The sequence below is a fragment of the Hemicordylus capensis genome, chromosome 1 (genome assembly GCF_027244095.1).
Source record: "Hemicordylus capensis ecotype Gifberg chromosome 1, rHemCap1.1.pri, whole genome shotgun sequence".
Classification (NCBI taxonomy): domain Eukaryota; kingdom Metazoa; phylum Chordata; class Lepidosauria; order Squamata; family Cordylidae; genus Hemicordylus; species Hemicordylus capensis.
The window spans coordinates 20,351,023-20,372,804 of record NC_069657.1 but is presented as its reverse complement, the minus strand read 5'-3'; the positions used below and the strand labels follow the sequence as shown (position 1 = coordinate 20,372,804).

Genomic DNA, 21,782 nt, shown 5'->3' with positions numbered 1-21,782 from the left:
TAAGTCCACGGTTGCCATCTCTCTGGTTGGTTCCAAGACCAACTGTTCTAGGGCACAGTCATTCAACGTATCTAGAAACTTGACCTCTTTGTCATTAGCTGACTGAATTTACCCAGTATGTGTGGGTAATTGAAATCACCCATTATTACTGCCCTGCCTCTCCTTGAAGCCTCCCTGATTTCCTCCTGCAACTCCCAGTCACTGTCAGCGTTTTGATCCGGAGGGTGATAGCATGTCCCCAGCAGCACATTTCCTTTCAGGCCTTGTATTGTCACCCACAGGGTTTCTGTGGAGGACTCCGGTCCACCTATGTTTTCTACCTTGGTAGATTCTATCCCTTCTTTAATATACAGTGCTACTCCACCTCCAAGGCACTCCTCCCTGTCCTTTCTATACAGTTTATATCCAGGGATAACAGTGTCCCACTGGTTCTCACTGTTCCACAATGTTTCTGTTATGCCCACTATATCTATTTCTTTGTTAGCAGCCAAGCACTCCAGCTCACCCATCTTGGCTCGGAGACTTCTGGCATTGGCATATAAGCACCTATATGCTGAATCTTTCACCTGGTAAGCCTTCTGTCTGCTCTTTATGTGGTTCTGCTCTGTCCTCTTCTGTTTTATCTGAATCCTCTGCACCCTCACACTTTAAGGGATGGCATTTGCCGAACTGGATACTGTCCAGCTCCGGTCAGCTATCCCCCAGACGTCATTTTAAAAGCTGCTCTGCAACCTTTTTGATTTTAAGTGCCAGCAGTCTGGTTCCATCATGGTTCAAGTGCAGCCTGTAACTTTTGTACTGGCCTCGCTTGCCCCAAAATGTGTCCCAGTGCCTAACAAATCTAAACCCCTCCTCCCAGCACCAACATCTCATCCACACATTGAAACTCCCCAGCACTGTCTGTCTCACTGTACCTGTGTGTGGAACAGGTAGCATTTCTGAGAATGCTACTTTGGAGGGTCCTGGACTTCAATACGCTACCTATTGGCCTAAATTTGGCTTCCAGGACCTCCCAACTACATTTCCCCACATCATTGGTGCCAACATGCACCATGACAGCTGTCTCCTCCCCAGCTCTGCTTAAGAGCATATCTAGATGCTGCGTGATGTCCGCAACCTTCGCACCAGTCAGGCAAGTCACCATGCGTTCAACACGTGGGTCATAAACCCATCTCTCTATACCTCTAATGATCGAATTGCCCACTACAAGGAGGCCCCCACCTCCCGGAGGAGTATCTCCTGTGAGAGAGGATATGGGCTCACCATCCATGGAAGGGGTCCCTTCTAAACGAGCATTTCCCTCTTCCTCAGACCAATGTCCTCCTTGTCTGAAACCTCCATTCTCCCTGACAGCAACGGAGCTATCAGCCCTGCCTCTACCATGTCCCTGAAGATCTCGTCTGCATGTCTCTCTGAGCTTCTCTAGATCCACCACCTTGGTCTCGAGGGATCAAACTTGTTCCTTAAGAGCCAGGAGCTCCTTGCACTGAGCACACACCCATGACTTCTGCCCATGAAGCAAACAGTCATACATGTGGCACTCTGTGCAATACACTGGGAAGTGCCTCCTCTCCTGTTAGCTTTCTAGCTTCATAGTGGTTTTGTTGGCTGTTTACAGTATTTACAGTATTACAGAGATAGTTTATTAGAAGGATAGGTCTCAGCTGTAATGGTCAGCTATTTAACTGTCCAAATAGCCTTTCTCAGGAATATGAGGGAGGGATTTGTACTTACCTTCTCTTCTCCACCAGGATCCTTGTGATCACAGGGGATTGTTCTAGGCTCCCCCACAGACTAAACACAGGAATGTGCTAGCCCTGGCAAATAACGCACACACAGAGACTAGGGCTTATCCCTTAAAGAGAAACCAGCCCCTCAAAGTCTCCCCTCCTGTTAGTTAGTTTAAAGGGGGGGAAGGCCAATGTTGTTGATTAGAAAAGCTTGCTCATCCCTGAAGCTGCTCCTGCTCTCTCCACAGTAGGCTTCCTCTTGCCTGTGGGCTTCCCAGAGGCATCTGGTGGGCCACTGTGTGAAACTGGATGCTAGACTAGATAGGCCTTGGGCCTGATCCAGCAGGTCTCTTCTTATGTTCTTGATACATCCCCAAGAATAGTCAGCTGTGGGTTTTGTAACAATGGTAGCAAAAAAGAAGCTGACCAAATACCAAGGGTCATACTCAAGTAGTTTTCATTTTACAAGAACATTCTGGTCCCAGCCCAACTCTTGTCACATGTAAATATGCTGCTAATATTGAACTAGTTGTGCAGGAATGTGGGCAGGGTGTGCATTTGAACATGCATCAGAATGTGAAACTCATTCAAAGCAATGCAGTATGGAAAAGCAGTATTCTCACTCGTATGCTTATTTAAATGCACATCTAATTTATGCCTATGGTTTCCAATCTAACAAATGAGATTTTGTTAGTTCACTCACTCACTCACTCACACCTACCCGACTATTTACATGTGCAGATCTCTTTTAAGTTGCAAAACTGCACACCAGCTCGGTCTCCTACTAAAGTTCTTTTCTGCATCATGGGATCTAAAACTGTACTTGCATCCAAAGACTTCATAAAAAATAAAAGTTAAAAGGCAAAGCCAATATACAGAAGAACAAATGAAGCAGCAAATTTGCCAAGATATTCAGAAATTCACTTTGAGATGAATTTCATGGTTTATGTAAGACATTTGTATTTTGCCTTCAACACAGCATGGCAGCAAATCACACTAAACGAAAAATGTTATTAGTTTTGAGTCCAAACACTAGTTATCACATTGGCTTTTAAAACAATCTATGGAATTAGAACTGAATTCTGGCAACCATGGTTTATTTTAAACCTAAGACCTTCATATAATGGTGTCACACCTCAAACTCTGTTTTTGTCATTGACTCTACACATAAATATGCAACATATAAATCATAACACACTCTTGGTACTCTTCTTAAATAAGCATAAAAAGCAGCTGTCTGTTGCGCTATTACTTGACACTAAAGAGATACTGCAAGAATTTTTTGTCTTCTAGTGCGATTCAATTAACCATAGTAAGCACTTGCCAATTCTAAGGGCTTATTTACAGAAACAGAACTACATGATGCTGTTTCAATGGTTGTTACTATGAACTAATAATTTGTGTTCATCAAGGCAGGAGACCAAAGGCACTTAAACTGAACAACCCAGATCACTGTGTATTATATTTCCGCATTCTTGATCATGATGTTGTATATGTGGTCAGTTATTCAAACTCAAGAAAGATAAAATAATCTCTTGATACTGTAAGCAAGTTGTAGAGTGAAGCAAGATAAAGGATTGTTATCTCAAGGTAAATGCATCCTAGATAATACTTAGGTTTACCCTTACATTGGTCAGGCTGAACCAATGTACTATCTAGGGTGCACATAACTACTTCTAGGTCAGACCTCAGTCTTTGCCTGAGGAACACCCTAGTTTAGGCCTTATTTATCTGGCTCACTACCTTAAGAACATAAGAACAGCCCTGCAGGATCAGGCACAAGGCCCATCTAGTCCAGCATCTTATTTCACACAGTGGCCCACCAGATGCCTCTGGGGATCCCACAGGCAAGAGGCATGTGCATGCCCTCTCTCCTGCTGTTGCTCCCCTGCAACTGGGATTGAGAGGCATCGTGTCTCTGAGGCTGGAGATGGCCCACAGCCATCAGACTAGTAGCCATTGATAGACCTGTCCTCCATGAATCTGTCTAAACCCCTTTTAAAGCCATCCAAGGTGGTGGCCATCACCACATCCCATGGCAAAGAATTCCATAGATTAATTATGCACTGTGTGAAAAAGTACTTCCGCTTGTCAGTCCTAAATTTCCCAACCTTCAGTTTCATGGGGTGTCCCCTGGTTCTAGTGTTGCGAGAGGGAGAAAAATTTCTCTCTGTCTACCCTCTCCACTCCATGCATAATTGTATACACTTCTATCATGTCTCCCCTTAATCGCCTCTTTTCCAAGGTAAATAACCCCAGGTGGGGTAGCCTTGCCTTGAAAGGAAGGTGTTCTAGCCCTGATCATTTTGGTTGCCCTCTTCTGCACGTTTTCCAGTTCTACAATATCCTCCTTAAGATAGGTTGATCAAAGCTGTACTCAGTACTTCAGATGTGGCCGCACCACAGATAAGGGCATTATAATATTAGCATATTTATTTTCAATCGCCCTCCTAATGATTCCTAGCATGAATTTAGCTTTTTTCACAGCTGCCGCACACTGAGACAACACTTAAAATGAGCTGTCCACCATGACCTCAAAATCTCTCTCCTGGTCAGTCACCAACAACTCAGATCCCATCAGCATATATGTCAAGTTGGTGTTTTTTGCCCCAATGTGCATCACTTTACACTTGCTTACACTGAACCTCATTTGCCATTTTGTCGCCCACTCCCCCAGTTTCGAGAGATCTTTTTGGAGTTCCTCACAATCCGTTGTGGATTTCACTACCCTAAATAGTTTTGTGTCATCTGCACATTTGGCCAATTCGCTGGTCACCCCAGCTTCTAGATCATTTATGAACAAGTTAAAGAACACTGGTCCCAGTACCGATCCCTGGGGGACCCCACTTCCCACCTACATCCATTGTGAAACCTGTCCATTTATTCCTACTCTCTGTTTCCTGTCCTTCAACCAGTTACCAATCCACACATGAACCTGTCCCCTTAATCCATGAGTGCTAAGTTTACTCAAGAGCCTTTAGTGGGGAATTTTATCAAAAGGTTTTTGGAAGTCCAAGTATACTATGTCAACTGGGTCACCTTTATCCACATGCCAGTTGACACTCTCAAAGAATTCCAAAAGGTTAATGAGGCAAGACTTTCTCTTGCAGAAGCCATGCTGGTTCTTCTATATGTTTAACAATTTTGTCCTGAAGTTTGCTTTCCATCAATTTACCCAGCACTGAAGTTAAGTTGACTGGCCTGTAATTTCCTGGATCCTTTCTTGAAAATTGGAGTCACACTGGTTACTTTCCAGTCCTCTGGTACGGAGCCTGATTGTATGGACAAGTAAGTTATATACCTTCTTGCAACTGGCCCCCACCTGTTGACTCTCTGTAGCCTGCTACCTTCTTGTACATCATCTACCTGACTTACACATCAGCTTCGATTACCCAGTTTGGACAGCCCCTTTCTCTGCAATATCTTAAACTTCAGATCAAGGGCCCCTGGGTTTGATGCTGATGCCAACTACTGAACTTGACAGTAATCATGTTTAGTTCTGCATGTAGCCCAGTGCCAACAGAAGACTGCCCTATTAATTGTATATACAGATGTTCTTAATCAAGAGATCCAGGCATTACTATTTACCCCTATTATTGTCCACAATGATCAGATATACCATTTCCCAGCCTATGTACTACTTTTGCCCTTTGAGAGATCATAAACTAGATAGCCAGTGCACTGAAGTGGTTAGAGTGTTGGACTAGGACCAAAGAGATCCAGATTCAAATCCCCACTTGGTCATGCAATGCACTGGATGATCTTGGGTCAAGCATTATCTCTCAGCCTAACCTACATTATAGGATTGTTGCAAGGAAAAAAGGAGGGCAGAAGAAATATGTATGCTGACCTGAGCTCCTTGGAGAAAGGACAATATTTTGTTTTCAAAATCTAACTAGTCACTACCATTTTACTACAATGATATCATACACAACCTTAAAATACTAATTATTTTTCAATGAGCATAATGGGCATGTTTTTCAACAGTGATTGGAAACAGAGTTGCCAACTTCTTAACCAGCCACATTAACAAAATGTTGATGTGCAGACATTAAAAGGTGATGTTTATTTTCATGCTGTGAAATGTTCCAAGGACTGATTTCAACACATCACGCTGGCATCAAAGGCACATGAGTTGTCCAGGCTGGGTTTTGTCAACTGACAACCCTGATTAGTCTATACAAACACAATGAGAGTTGCAAGCTCTTCCTTGATCAGTCCCACCCTATTTTGGGATGCCAAGTAAACTGGAAAGCAGTATACTGACACGCATATTTCACCATCAGTGTAACACAGGTATACATTGACTAAAGGTGCTGGGGACACAACTGGGCAGCCTTTTATTGATCACTGAAATCTGTCTTTTGCACTGAAGCACTTCGAGGCAGTTTACAGCATAAAAGGCACATTTATTAAAAGTATAAAATCAACACAATCAGTAAACAAAAAGCAGCATTAAGAACCATGACAGAGCCAGCAGCAAGAGACAACAATCCACAACACAACAGCTGGAAACCAAATCTTATGAGGAACGGTTGAAGGAGCTGGGGATCATTTAGCCTGGAGAAGAGAACACTCATGGGCAATATGATAGCCATCTTCAACTATCTGGAGAACTATCACATAGGAGGAGGAGCAGACATGTTCTCTGTTCCTCCTGACTAGAACCAACAGCCGAAATTACCAAGAAGGAGTTAGAGCAGTCCACCTTGTGCAGAGGTAGGCTCTCCTTCACTAGAAGTTTTCAAGCAGAGGTTGAACAGCCATCTTTCAGAGATCCTGTAGCAGTTTCCTGCACTGAGCAGTAGGCTGAATTAGATCTCCAAGGTCCCCTTTCAGCTATAAAATTTTATTATTCTATAGCTCAGAGGGTACTGAGCATTCTCTGAAATAAAACTATCATCACTTGCCATAAAATAACCATCAACGAAGGGGCAGAATGCACTTCCCACAGGAAAAGGAACATTGGTCTTACCGTGAAGGGTTATTTTTCCTGGTGGTAGGAGATCCTCAGAAAGGATTATGAAGTGCGCATGCCCGAGACAGAACTGGACCATGTGACTCTTTGTGGGCATAGCTGCCTTCCAGTTCCAGGATTGTTGAGCGAGGAACATAAGAGTCGTAGAGAGAGCTAGGTAGAGATAGAGAGCTGCATGCTCTTATAGTCAGATTCAGTGTAGACTGTTAGATGAGAAGAGAGATAAACTGGGAAGAAACAGAATTAACAGTAACAGTGGAGAACTTTTAGAACTAACTCTTGATAACCCTGAGAGTCGTCTGTCATTACCATTATTTTTCATTCAGAAACCATACCCCACTCAGAGTTACATACATCCGGGTGGGGCTGAGGATCTCCTACCACCAGGAAAAAGAACCCTTCACGGTAAGGCCAATGTTCCTTTTTCCCCGGTGGTAGGAGATCCTCAGAAAGAGACGTGCCCAAGCTAAATACATCTGTCCCTGGGTCGGGTAGGATGTATCTATAATACTTGTTGGAGAACCATGCGACCAAAGGCCGCCTGACGTTCATTGAAACCCGAAATTTTGTAGTGTTTAATAAATGGAGAGACAGACGACCAGGTGGCCACCCTACAAATCTCGGTCAGCGGAACATGAGCTGCAAAAGCCGCTGAGGTGGCGGCACTCCTGGTTGAGTGGGCAGTGACTCCCCCAGGTGGAGGTACGAATATGCTAGAAGTATACAGGCCCAAATCCAGCCTGCTAAAGTGGACCCTTAAACCTTGTTTCCCAAGGTCAGAGAATAGAAGGAGACAAACAGGGCATCAGATTTCCTGATATCCTTGGTCCTTCTAAGGTAAGTACGCAACGCCCTACGAACGTCTAATTTGTGCCATAGTTTCTCCCTCCTATGAGCAGGAGATGGAAAAAAGGAGGGTAAAACAATTACTTGAGATCTATGAAATAGCGAGTTAACCTTTGGTAGAAAAGTTTCATCTAATCTTAAAATAACAGCATCGTCCTGAAATGTGCAGAATTCTTTCTTTGAAGATAGGGCCCCGAGTTCGGAGACCCAGCACGCAGAGGTGATCGCCACCAAAAACAGCACCTTATAGGACAAAAATTTTAAAGGAACAGATGAAATGGGCTCAAAGGGCGCCTTAGTGAGTGCATTTAGAACTCTGTTGAGGTTCCAGGAGGGGAAGCGTCTGACAGGAGGTGGAACCAGATCTGTGGCTCCTCGAAGAAATCTAGTAATGCGTGGATGGATAGGGTGTTGGTTATCAGAAGAAAGATCTAGGACCGAGGCCAAAGCTGATACCTGTTGATGTAATGTACAAGGTCAAAGGTGTAACTTTAGGCCCTCCTGTAGGAAACCCAGTACCTTGGAAACACCTGCTGTGATGGGTTCAATCTTGTTTTGGTGAGCCCACCTGAAGAACGAAGTCCACGTAGCCTGATAGATACAATGCGTGGACGCCCGTCTGGATGCCAAAATCGTGTCTTGTACAGCCCCCGAATAACCTTTTGCCGCTAATTTCGAGCGTTCAATCTCCAAGCGGAGAGTTGAAGCCATTGGGGTTCTGGATGTAGTAGTGGTCCCTGAAGAAGGAGGTCTTGGCGTAGTGGTAGGAACCAAGGGGGGCTGACAGCCAGTTCGACCACGGTGGAGAACCACGGTTGTCGAGGCCAATGAGGAATCACGAGAATGATGTCTGCTCTTTCCTGAATCGCTTTCTGGAGTACCTTCATGATGATGGGTGTCTGAGGGAAAGCGTAGACCAGGCCCTTCGGCCAAGGAGAATGAAGGGCGTCTGTGTCCTCCGCTAAGTGGGAGTGATATCTTGTGAAATAACGTGGTAGCTGGTGATTTTTGTCTGAGGCGAACAGGTCCACACGTGGTAGTCTGAACTGTAGTACTAACTGGGCAAATACTTCGGGATGTATGGACCATTCCCCTGGATCTAACGCACTGCGACTCAGCCAACCCACCAGGCCATTTTCCTCCCCCTTCAGGTGTTCTGCTGAGAGGGATAGGAGGTTGACCTCTGCCCTGTGGAATAATAGGTTGGACTCCTCCATCAATGTTCGAGATTTGGTGCCCCCTTGCCGGTTGATATGGGCCTTCACTGTCACGTTGTCTGTTCTTATTAGAACGTGTTGGTGAAAGAGCAGGTCCTGAAAGTGGAGGAGTGCCAAACGAGCAGCCCTCAGTTCCAGCCAATTGATGGGTTGCTGGGTTTCCTCCTGTGACCATGAGCCCTGAGTGACTTGGTTCTGGCAACGGGCTCCCCAGCCAGACAGGCTGGCGTCCGTGGTCAACACTACACGTGGAGGTTCCTCCAGTAGGTGGCCTCGTGTGATGGCTGGCGATAGCCACCACAGTACTGATCTCCGGACACTTCGCGGCACCGTGATAAGAGTCTTGATGCCCGCCATGATATGGTCCTGCCAAGGAAGAAGTAACCACTGTAGAAGATGGGAGTGCCACCTGGCCCAAGGGGTGCAAATTAAGCATGCCATCATCAAGCTGAGTGCCTGGGATAGGGTAATGACGTCCATTTTATTCTTGTGGAGAAGTGGGTAGTGTTGTTGCTTGATCCGTTCCCTTCTTTCCTGTGATAAGGAAACTGTCCCCCGTGCTGTGTCGAATAAAGCCCCCAGGTGGACCAATTGTTGAGATCGTTCGAGGTGGCTCTTCTGTACATTGATCACAAAGCCGTGGTCCTCGAGTGCCCTCAGAGATGTTCGTATGTCCCTGATGGCCTGGATCTTTGTCCTTGCTCTCATGAGCAAATCGTCTAGATGTGGGTGTATATGCACGCCCCTGAGGCGCAGGTGTGAAATAAAGGACACCATTACTTTGGAAAAGACCCTTGGAGCAGATGACAGGCCAAAGGGTAGGGCTCGGTATTGAAAATGGCTTCCGTTGTATGCGAATCGAAGATATTGGCGAGACTGATCCCTGATCGGAATATGCAGATAGACCTCTGATAAATCTATTGCAGCTAAGAAGTCCCCGGGTTGTACGGCTTCTTTTATCATGTGTAGGGACTCCATCCGGAATTTTCTTTTTTGTACCGAGTGATTGAATACCTTTAAATCCAAAACAGCTCGCTAGGATCCGTCTTTTTTCAGCACTAGGAACAGAATGGAGTAGGTGCCTTGAAAAAATTGAGAAGCTGGGACCAGTTCTATTGCCCTCATCTGGAGAAGGTGTTGTACTGCCTGCAGCATCCGTAGATGTTTGATCGGGTCGGAAGACTTTGGTGTGGGAATGAATCTTTGGTGGGGAGTATCGGACAGCTCGATGTTGTAGCCATTCGTTACCACGTCGAGCACTCATGCATCGGAGGCTGTGGACATCCAGGTGGTATAGAAGTCTGATAGCCTTCCGCCTACTGGAGTGGCGTCATTGCTTCTTATAATTGGGCAGTGAGTTAAAGGTTTTGTGGGCAAACGCTCTGGAGTTGCCCCTGAAGTGCTGTCTCCATTGAGGTCGGTTTGTGCCCCTAAACGTAGGGGACCTTGAATCCCTAGAGGCATAACCTTGATTATAGGGAAAGAAGTGCTGATTGAACTGCTGTCTGTAGGGACGAAAGGAGCGTGTGGATCCCCGAGAGGCCCCGCGAAAGTACCTGCGGGCAGCAGGCATTACCTTCTTCTTGTCCCAGGAGTCAACCAGTACCGGCTCCAAGGCCGGACCAAAGAGACTCTCACCTGTAAAGGGAGCAGATGTTAAGGCCAGCTTAGACTTATAGTCTACATTCCAGGACTTAAGCCATAGGGATCTATGAATCGCCACCCCCGCCACCATGGCCCTAGATGATTGTTGTATACTATCTAAACTAGAATCAGCCATTAATGCGGCTGCCTTGGCCATTTTGTTGATGCCTTGGCGGAGCTTGGGTAGGTCTGCGGGTACCATTTTTACAAGCTCCTTGGCCCAGAGCAGAGATGCTCTTGCAAATATGGAATTAGTAGTGGCAATCCTAATGGACGAAGCCGTGGTGTCATGCACTTTTTTTTAAGGAGGGACTCACAACATCTATCCTCCTGTGCCTTCAATTGTTCTTGCCCCTCAGCTTGCACAATTGCCCCTGACACCAGCTGTGCCACCGGAGGATCAACCTTAGGGGTGGCGAGGAGTTTCGTTATATCGGTGGGTACCATGTAATGCTTTTTTGGTATATTACCGATTGGTTTGGACGCTGTAGGACGTTGCCATTCAGTGCACAACACTCTTTTAAATAAAGGTGGAAAAGGAACTACTGGACTCACCGTCTCAGATGAGGGAAAAACTTGTTGATCCAATGTGGTAGTAGTGCCCTCCTGTTCTGGAGGAGAAACATCACTGATGATGCGTTTTGCTTTGGATAGCAGAATATCAAAATCTGCTGAGGTAAAAAGTCTAGCATTGTTAGGAATGAGAGGAGCCACCTCCTCTTCTGACAGTTCCCCATCTTCCTTATCTGACTCTGGGCCCTTGGGTATTTGTGGTGAACCGCCCCCTGTCGATGAATGGGACCCTAACGGGGAAGCCGGTCAAATAGGCAGTGAATTCGGAATGATAATAGGAGTTAAGGGGGGCTGTGTGGGGGGAGGTACTGTTGGAACCATCGGAGCCAGCTGTTTAGGTCCTTTAGGCTTCCTTGTCTCACCGGAGACAGAAGAGGACGAAGATGAGTGTCTGCGCCTTTTCCTAGGTCTTTGAGGTAGAGGCCTGGGTAGGAAGGAGCCAAGTTCAGAGAGTGGTATGGCCCTACGTCTAGGGCTGGAGTCGGGAGAAGAGGATGAAAGCCTTTCTGAACCCCACCTGTTGGGCTGCCGCCTGCGACCTAACCTAGGTCCTGGTAGGGTAGAAATAGGCTCTGGTAAAGGGAGATGTGATGGTTGACCAACACGTTCAGTAGCTACCTGCAGCCCAGGCTGAATAGATCCCTGTACCCTGCAGGTTCGCAAACAAATTCCCTCATAAAAAACTCTTTAAACCACTGAGTGGCTGCGGGGGGGGGAAAGGATCCTTACTCACATTCAACACCCGATCCGGTAAAGAAGGAACGGGGTTATTGGTAGAAAGCACAGTGACAGTAGTAACAGGCTGTGCTAGTGCTTCCCCGGGCGGCACTTCCATATGGACCGCGGTATTTGTCAGTAGAACGCCCACCGGGCACCGACCATCCTTTTCCCCTTTTGAATGTTTTTTGCTGAGCTCCTTCGTTTTGGCGCCATTTCCAGCCGTTTTTGTCTTTGAGAGGCGGCAAACCGCTTGAATCAAAAGCCGTTCGTTAAGGCGCTTGTGTCCCTCCGCCTTGCAAGGGACTCTTTGCGCTTCTTTTTTCTCTTTGTTCCCAGCTCCCCCAAATGCTTAGATTTTTTCAGGGCTTTTTGTGGTACCTGCCCTGAAGTAGAGGCTTCCATAGCCAGCACCACCAGTGCGGCAGAAGCAGGAGCAAAATCAGAAACGGCCACCTCCGCAGCGAGAATGGGAGCAGAGTGTTTTTCCCGCGTGTTGCCCAGGTACTGCGGCCTCCGATAAGCCTCCGATAAGGACCCCTGTAGGAGTTCCTCGGCATGGGCAATGTCCATGAGGACAATCAAAAACGAGCAAAGAAAATATAAAATCTCTTCGTTTATCAGCCAATTAGTTATCGAATCTAAAATAAAAAACGTTAATTTTTGGCAGTAAGAATGTTTGGCGCCGAATACAGAACGGACTCTCCCCCCCCCCTGCACAGCTAATAGAGGGAAGGAGAAAGCAGAGCGCGTAGCCGCGAAACGATAAGGAGATGGGAAAGAATAAATAACGCACCAAGATGAGGTCAGAAATGAAAAGATTGCAAAATATCAGAGCTCTCTCGAATGCCATCTAGTCCCGAGCGAGACAGAACTGGAACTGGAAGGCAGCTACGCCCACAAAGAGTCACATGGTCCAGTTCTGTCTCGGGCATGCGCACTTCATAACCCTTTCTGAGGATCTCCTACCACCGGGGGAAAAAGCTCCAGAGCCTTGGTGCAACTGTGGAAGGAGTCATGTCCCAGATGATCTCCTCTGTATAGCAAATGGTGAAGAAACCCAAACAAAACCTTAAACAATGACTAGATTCATATAGGTGGAGGGAATCCTTCAGGCATTATTTTAATGTGATGTGGTGTGTGCATCTCTATTAACCTTGAGCTAAATTGTAGACCTAGATAGCCAACTCCCACTATTTTACTTTGAAATAGCTGAGGAAGAATGAGAAGTGCTAACTGAATGGTTGAGAACCTTTGGCTTGGTCTTGCTATCTCGGAAAAAGTTCATATACATATACCAGCTAGGATACTCTGGTGAAATCCTAGTCAGAACAGAAAATCTGGAAGACCAAAATAAAAGGATAATCCTTTAAGCATTTTATATTTACTCATGTATTAAGTGTATATAAACAAATACTCAGAACTCTTATTTTTTCATTAGAAATTGTTTGGTCATTACCAATCCATTACCAGTGTAAGAAAATACACTGGTATAAACAATCAGTTTTATAGAACTGAGCAGTAGCACTTTTAGACTTACTGCTTGGGATATTTAGCTATCAAAATATTCAGTGGTAAGTTAACTTATTTCTTACAGTCCAACCTGCTGCAATGGGTGATGACATCAGGAACAGATTCCTAGACTATGTAATTTCAGGAATGGCTCCTTTTAGGGTGGGCACAACATTTAGAGAACTGCCCATTCAGTATTTTCTTTCTGGAAGAAGAGTTAAAATGCATAAAACACACTACTTCCTTTTTTGCCAAAATATAATTCCTGTTTCTTCCCTTTCTCACCTACTTACTGATTCCACCCCCTGAAGTACCTCCCGCCCACATCAGTATTATGAAACAAACAAGGATTAAGAAACACAAGCAACAAATAAAACTGTTGGCTAGTTCTACCCCTAGTTAGCATTAATAAACATTAATACAAGAAACACTGTCTGTAGTCAAAGCTGGTGAAGTAAGAATTAATTTGTCCACTTTCCTTTCACTAACTCTACAACTGGATTAAATTTGGTTGAAATTAAGGTCTACAAGTTAGATCGCTTGAGCCGAAAATGTTCATGCGTCCACCATCTTGGATTGGGGTGGATGACATCATCACAAACTAGGCCACTGAGGTGTCCCTATGTGTCACTCACTACAACTGAACCTAATTTGGCTCAAATTGGTTAGACAGTCCACAAATTAGCCCGCTTGCACCTCAGACATTCATGAGGTTGCCATCTTGAATTGGGGTAGACGATATCATCACACACCATGCCATTAGGGCATCCCTATGTGTCCCTATAGCTGTACCAAATTTGGTTCAAATCAGTTAGGCGGTTCACAAGTTAGCCCACTTGTGCCTCAAAAGTTTATGCATAGAAATGACTTCTGGCATAATCTTGGATCGGGGTGGATGCCAACATCACAAACTACGCCGTTGAGGTGTCGCTATGTGTCCCTACAACTGTACCCAATTTGGCTCATATTGGTCCAGGCGTTGCAGAGTTGGCATGGGGTGGGGGGCACACGGACGGACAGACACAGAATACTGGCTCATAAGCCTACTGGAAAGTAGGCTAAAAACAGAGCAGAAGGGCTGGAAATGCATGTTCCCAAGGCCTGCTCCCAATTTCTTAACCAGGTTTAAGAGATTGGGAGAGTTAAATCTGTATTCTCTGCTCCCTCCATGTCCCTCTCATAGCTACTATTCTCTAACTTATTTCACATGTTGGTTGTCTTCAAATACCCTTCACCTTGCTCTCTGCCATCACAAATGAGAGAAAAAAACTCAATCTAATGAAAGCCCAAAATACAAGCAAACATCAAATTCTGCATAATGAGAAGCAGAGAATCTGGAATTGTTTTGGTTCCAATTTGTGTGTGGACAGGGTGGTGGTGGGGCTACACAGTGCTGCCTAATGGGAAATATCTGAATCAAGTATTATTCATACAACCCTGAAATATTTTCTGGACGTTTAAAAGGGGAAATATTCTACAATAGAGCCCCTGGTGGCGCAGTGGTAAAACTGCTGCCCTGTAACCAGAAGGTTACAAGTTTTATCCTGACCAGGGGCTCAAGGTTGACTCAGCCTTCCATCCTTCCGAGGTCGGTAAAATGAGTACCCAGAATTTGGGGGCAATATGCTAAATCATTGTAAACCGCTTAGAGAGCTCTGGCTATAAAGCGGTATATAAATGTAAGTGCTATTGCTATTGCTATTGCTATTGCTACAAGTAAATTACTTCAAAATGGGCTGCTTTCAACCAAGTACAAGAAATGATTTCACCAGAGAATCCCAATAATAAGTTAGATTTTAAACCGTTCTTATGAACTACTCCCAAGTTTTTTCTGATAAGTGATGACACCATATTGTGGTGTCATAACACCAACAAGATTAAGATTTAGTGCTTTGGGATCCAACAAGTACCAATAAGGTAAAAACTTACTGCAGTGACCACAAGATAAAATCTTCAATATTTTTTGCTACAGAATTTTATGTTGGTTTTTAACAGGTGGCCTGTTAAGATTCTGTGTTGTTGTTTAACAGGTGGCCCTCATTATCCATGGTACCAGCACCCGTGCTTTTCCATATTTGCGGTTGAGTCATAGGGACCGTTTATTCATGGGACACAAGCAGAGTTATTTTCACCTATCTGCGGTCCCTGAGTGGTTGGAAATAACTTCTGGCATCATTTCCTGCCACCATTTTATAGTGTTGAGACATTTTGTGGCTCTCTTTGGAGGGGGAACCCCTCAAAAACAAAAAATTGGAGGTTTTGGAAATTTCAGGTGCATTGCTGGAAAGCTGAAAGCAAGGTTCTGTGTTTTTTCCACTACTCTCCCCTGCTTTTTCTTGTGATTTTCAGTACACTTCAGTGTCAATGTTTCCTCTAAGGCGTGCGCATGTGCACATGCTGACACATTTTTTTTCATGTTCACTCAACTGATTTTAAATCCTGCTCAGATCAAATTGGGAAGGCCCCACCCTGAATGCATGTGCGCACACACTGCCACCCAAAACAAATCTAATTCTGCATACAGATGGGGGGGGGGGGAATCAGAGAAAACACTGTTCAGTGTGCTTGGGAACCTAACCCACCCACCCCCTATCGCCATAGGGTTAAGGTTTCTTTATCTGTGGTTTTGTTATCCTCAGAAATTGGCAGGGACAGAACCCCCACAAATAACAAGGGCCACCTGTACTGTAGTACAGCGGTAGGCAACCTTGGCTTTCCAACTGTTGTTGAACTACATCTCCCTTCATCCTCAACCACAATTTATTGTGGCTGGGGATGATGCGAGTTCTAGTTCAACAGCAGCTGGAGAGCCAAGGTTGCCTACCCTTGCTGTAGAAATTCAATACTCAAGGCAAGAGCTTGTGCAAACTAGAGAAAAAACAGATGCCACAAGAAACCAGAACCATCCTGGAGGGTCTTTTCTGCCCATCAGAGTAGAGAAGCAATGAGGCAGCAGAGCAATGGGTGGAGGAGAAAGTAGTGGATAAATCTGGTCATAATAAAATAGGAAGTGAGGCAGATATTCTGGATTTGTGTGGTGTTCTGAGCACAGATTTATATCAGAACACTATATCTTTTGCTATCTGTTCAGTATGACAAAAAATGGAAATACTGACATGTAACAGATATGGGGAAATTACTATTCCATATTATATAGTTCTCCACACTAGAAAAATGGCTGCCATTTCACATTTGGTGGCACGGCTTGACCAGTGTAGACACTCCTATGGTGCACAAATGTATCAAGGCTAGCAGGCAGATTTCCCCCCCACCAGTTTTGCTCCAGTGGCAGTGTTTTGCTTTTCTGCAATAGGAACAAATCAGTTTGCTTAAATAGAGAAGATAAGGAATGTACTCAAGGTCTGATTGCAGTGCAGGCCAGTTCCCTGCCACACACCAGCACAGGATGTCCCAAATTACAGCCTGTTGAGTTTTCCCCCAATGGAAGTTACTAAGCACTGCAGGTTCCATTCCTAACTAGCTTTTATGTTTCCTCTTACTCAGATTCAGTATAGATACAAATTTTAAAAAGTACAAATAGAAGTTCCTATAGAATACGGTTATGACAAGTTTCTGAAGTATTTCTTTCATTATTTTTTTAATTGACAAAATTGAGACCTAGAGTCTTGGAGCTTTATCTACATGCTGTTGTTGTTCTGAAAGCACTACCTTTTACTAAAAATCACACACACTTTACACCATTAGTGCTTTCATTCCATTAAAAGCTGTGTTGGTATTTCAGCTTTCTCAAGTTCTGTTCTTTCAATAGCATCACTCCTTTCCTACCCTCTGCAAATCCTTCATTCTCAAGGCCAGTAAAGGAACAGGCTGGGCAAGGGACACTAAGGAGTGTTGCAGCTGGAAGAAATTGAGCTGAAAAAAGCTACAACTGCCAAGATTGCTGGCAGCAAAGAAGATTTTAATGGAATTGAAGCCCCACCCACCATGTGCTGAAATTAGCCTATGGGTTCCTGATGCAGGAGGCGTGAGAGAAATATTGTTCTGTATGCAATCTTCCTTCAGGTTTACCCTCCAGCCAGGAAGTACACACAGAAAATTGGTATGCCGTACTATACTACTTTGAAGGCACTCTTTAAGTGTATACAGTACGTGCATTAGCTCTAACAAGGATGATACTTGTTGACAGTGGTTTTTTTTTTTTTTTTTACTACGGAACACAAGTTATAAGCACTTAATAAAGCTTTGCCATGGTGACTTCAACAGGATTAAATCATTTTATGTGGTCTGTGGATTGCTGCCATGGGCGCAAAACAATTGTGGTCAAAGGGAAAAGAAACTCTGGTCATATCCAGTTCCTCATTCACAAAGCTAGACAACTAGGCACAACACTACATTCATGCTGAAGCTCAAAGATGAAACATCACAGTGCTGAAGGTCAGGACTGTGATTCACTGTGACAGTTTCAAGCCTTTCTGCAATATGGCAGAATATAGTCAATGATGTAGCTTTACCACAAGTAATTCATGTTCTGGAAACCAAACTCAATTTAGCCCTTGGATGAAATATAAGTGCAAATGAAATGTAATAATTACTTCAGTGTTACAAAGATGGATCATTACTACTAAAATATACTGAAAAGTACTTAAAATCATTCAAGTGGCTGTAGTCTCCTATGACCACAAGAAAGAGTAATATGTAATACAAGACTGAAATGAACAAAGGCAATCAATATTTTAAGAGCAGAGTAAACAAAAAATTGAATCACACAGAGTCCAAGATTCAGAAGACAAAAGACATAATTCATGTTGAAAACTGACTATGCCTGTTTTACAGCTAACTCCTTACACACACAATCATTTGACATTCATAAGTTAAGATATTGACAGGAAATACTCTTATGTGGACATAAAGATGACCATCATTCTTTGTGGGGTTTCCATTCTCGCCTATAGGTGCGAATAACAAAACCTTGAGTCAATGGAATTGGGGGGTTAGGTTCCTAATTTTAAAAAAGGGGGGTCCAAAAAAGCAAGGAGGGCAGAAATAAGAAGAAAGGAGCAGTACCTTATTCTCCAGGACTCCAGCAATGCCCCCAACACCTCCCAAATGATCAAATGTTCACGGGGTGTGTGTGTTAAAGATACACAATGGGTTTCTGCTGGGGAAATGGCAGCCAGAAATGACATCACAAGTTATTACTGGGTCATTTCTGGCCACTCAAAACTATGGATAGGCAAATTTCACCTATTTTCTATCCATGGATAATGAAACTGGGTCTCTTAAGACCCAATCACGAACACGTGAAACCGCAGATTTGGAGTCTGTGGAAAACAAAGGCCACCTGTATTTTCAACAGAACTACATACAATATCATGGTTCACATCTTCATGGGATAAAAATCCCCAAAACATCTGTTGGGAAAGGTCCAATTAAGTCATTGGAGATACCCTGAAGGAAGTGTTTAATGGAGTGCAGCTTCAGTCAGTAACAGAGGCATAGCTAGGAGAGGAGGCCTGTGTTCGTCCCTCTCTCTGGTGGCCCCTCAGAATGAGAGATATGAAAAAAATAGAGAGGGATGGAGCTGGGGGCCCTGGGTTCTTTGAACCCCTTTGCTCAATTATAGCTACACGCCTGGTCAGTAAGATTACATGCATGTAAAGGTTTTCCACTTCAGGGGCCTAAACCATAACCAAGATCAGCAAATCCATTACTTTTACTGTCTCTGTTTTTGTCAATTCAGATACACAATCATTGTACTTGCGTACATTTCCCCCTTAACATGCTCTAAATCACTCATTTTAAAGACACTGTGGTCTTAAAACAGAACACACACATCTCATTTATATTATTTCCTGCATTCTTCTCTGCTTGACCAATAAAAATAATAAGTCCTAATTACTAATTCTATTCCCTTCCCCTCATCTTCTCATGTTTAAGCATTCTGCTGTTTTCACATCATTAGTAACTCAAGGAATCCATACCACTTATTTATAGGTGTAAAAATTCCAAAATCATTTATAAAGACTATTGCTAGCTAGATTCCTTTCAAATTGTGTGTGTGTGTGTGTGTGTGTGTGTGTGTGTGTAATCAGGAAAACAATCTTCTGAACCAAGCAAATTAATAATTCAGCAAGCAATCTTAAAAACTAGTTATAAATAAACCACATATGAACATGAAGCAGCATATTCTTTTCACTCCTTCATTAAAAGAAAATTTTCACCAAATAGAGAGAATGTTGTCAGAGAGAGAGAGAGAGATCCTACAGATGCAAGTCAACACACAGCTATTTTCTTCTATGCAGGGATGTGGAACAGACACAAGCGGCAAGCATAGATATATCTACAAGAGGGGGACATGTCATACATTCAGATGAATAAATACAGACGTATGTAGAGAAGGGTTAACAAGGAATATTGCAGTCAGATTCTATGCATGGATGCAAGTCCAAAGGGATTCCCTCAGAAGCCAGTATGTACTGGATTGCAGCCTTAGTGTGTCTAACTCCAGCCTTTCATCATGCCAGGTGCCTCTCTGGTGCATATTAAGAGAGACAGACTCACACATGACTGTGCCTGATGAAGGGCCAGAAACCACATACACCTCACAATTTCCTCTCTGGTTGTCCCACAATTATGACAGCTTAAAAAACAGATACACACCACCAAGTATTTCCCCCAATAATGGGGACGATGAAATAAGCTTTCAACAATAAGCGATAAGCGGAAGTTTAAAAACCCAAGGTTAGCAATAATCACGGATTAGGACAGGTGGTGGGGTTGTTTTGTGTTTTGCTTGGTTTGTTTATTATTATTAAACAGCAGCAGCTTAAATCCTCCTCCCAGGCTGACCGATCATGTGTGCTGGGGGGGCCGAGGGAGGGGGGCAGACTAACCTTCACACAAAGGGCGGGGGGCGGACAGGCAAGCTTCCCCGGCCTCTCGCATAAGTGGGCATCCCACCCTGTCAGACGGAAAGCCTCAGCAACCTGGCCCTGTCACGTCCAGCTGGGAGCCAGGCGAGCCCAGGCAGGGCTGCGGGGACAGGCGGCGGCAGGAAAGGTTTGACAGGGTCCTCCTTCCCCGCCTCCTAGCAGGCCCCGGGTGTGTGTGTGTGTGTGTGTGTGTGTGTGTGTGTGTGTGTGTGTATTTGATTGCTATGGGGGGGGGGAGAGAACAGGACGAGCGATCTCCTCCCCACTCAGTCCCCGACCCTAGCAGCAAGCCGGGTCTGCCTCCCCTACCCCCAAGAAAGAGTGTGGAGGGCGAGGAAGAAGAAGAGGCGCCGGCTCCACTCCTGAAGCGCTGTGTTGCTGCAGCGGCGGCCGCTTCGGAGCGCCTTTTCTCCGCCATACCCTGCCTGGACTGTGGGGGCGGGGGGAGGATTACAATAATTCCGCCGCGCACCTGAACAGAGATTGGGGGGGAAGAAGGGGGGGCCAACCAACCGCGTCCCCCAAACCGCCCATTTCCCTCCTCCCCCTCGCTCGCTCACCGGCATCATCTCCGGCCCCAGTCAGTCACGCCAGGCCGCCGCTCACGGAGGAAACGCAGGCGAGGGACGCACGGGGCCCGGCTGCCGTTCCTTCTGCTCTCGGGACCGGAGAGGCGGCTGAAGGCGGCGGCGGCGGCGCTGGTCAGGCTTCACGCGCCTCTGGTTTCGGGGGGCTTTTTCCCCCTCCCCTTTCCGTTCCCTTCCCCTCCGCCCCAGCCGCTGCGGTGTTGACGGCCTGGCTTCTCGTCGCCAGCCGGACGACGACGGTGACAGGCACGGCACGGCCTCGTCCGCCTCTTTCTCCTCAGAGTTTTTTCCCACACACACACAGCTCTCGCCTCCGCGCCGCCCTGCCAGAGGTGGAGGACGGCGCCTCGCCATTGGCTGAGGCGGAGGGGGGAAGGGGCGGGGCTCCCCGGCCATACTTGGAATGAGGAAAAAGAGAGGAGAGCGAGCGAGAGTGAGGATGGAATGTGAGCCGGGAGGGGGCGCGCCTGGTCCCCGGGCCCCCCACGTGACCCGGGCGCGCATAGACCGAGCTGTAGATATATAGATATGCTGTATATATATACACACGCATGACTGCAGGGAGTGGCTTATTTTTTTTAATTCTATTTTATTTTTGGGTGGAAGCGGGAGCGGCTCGTGTGCTTTGTGTGCTTCGCCGCGGTTGAACCCTTTTATTTTAGGGTCTGATTCATTTTCTTCCTCGTCGGGCTGCATACTTCGCGTGGTTTATTGCCTGCCAGCTTTTTTTATTTATTTAAACATATTTTATACCGCCCAAAACTTGCATCTCTGGGCGGTTTTTGATTTATGCGTGTGTGCGCTTTGTTTTGGGGGGTTTTTTTTGGTGGGGGAGCTGCTGTTGCCCCGGATGTTGTCTTGCAACCTAATCTTAGATAGGTATACTCGGAGGAAGTCTCGTTAAAGTGAGGCTTTACTCTTAGGTGACGGCGACCTCATAGTTGACATGAAAGCAAACCTCGTCCGCCCAATGAGTTGAACGGGGCTCACTCCTTAAATAATCAGATCGGTGCACGTCTTCTTGGGAGTAAACCTCGTTGAACTTAGTGAGGCTTACTTCCGAGTGGACTTGCAGAGGCTTGTGC

The 21,782-nt window shown here is 45.4% G+C and overlaps 1 protein-coding gene across 1 annotated transcript in view; it reads right to left on the bottom strand.

Annotated features, from left to right (window-relative positions):
* Positions 1-21,049, bottom strand: part of PPP1R13B (protein phosphatase 1 regulatory subunit 13B) — a 129,901-nt gene extending 108,852 nt beyond the window's left edge. Inside the window, exon 1 of the mRNA XM_053282473.1 lies at positions 20,671-21,049. Within this exon, the coding sequence (XP_053138448.1) occupies positions 20,671-20,679 (9 nt within the window). The 5' untranslated portion in view covers positions 20,680-21,049. The remainder of the gene's footprint in view (positions 1-20,670) is intronic.
* Positions 21,050-21,782: the final 733 nt, after the last annotated feature.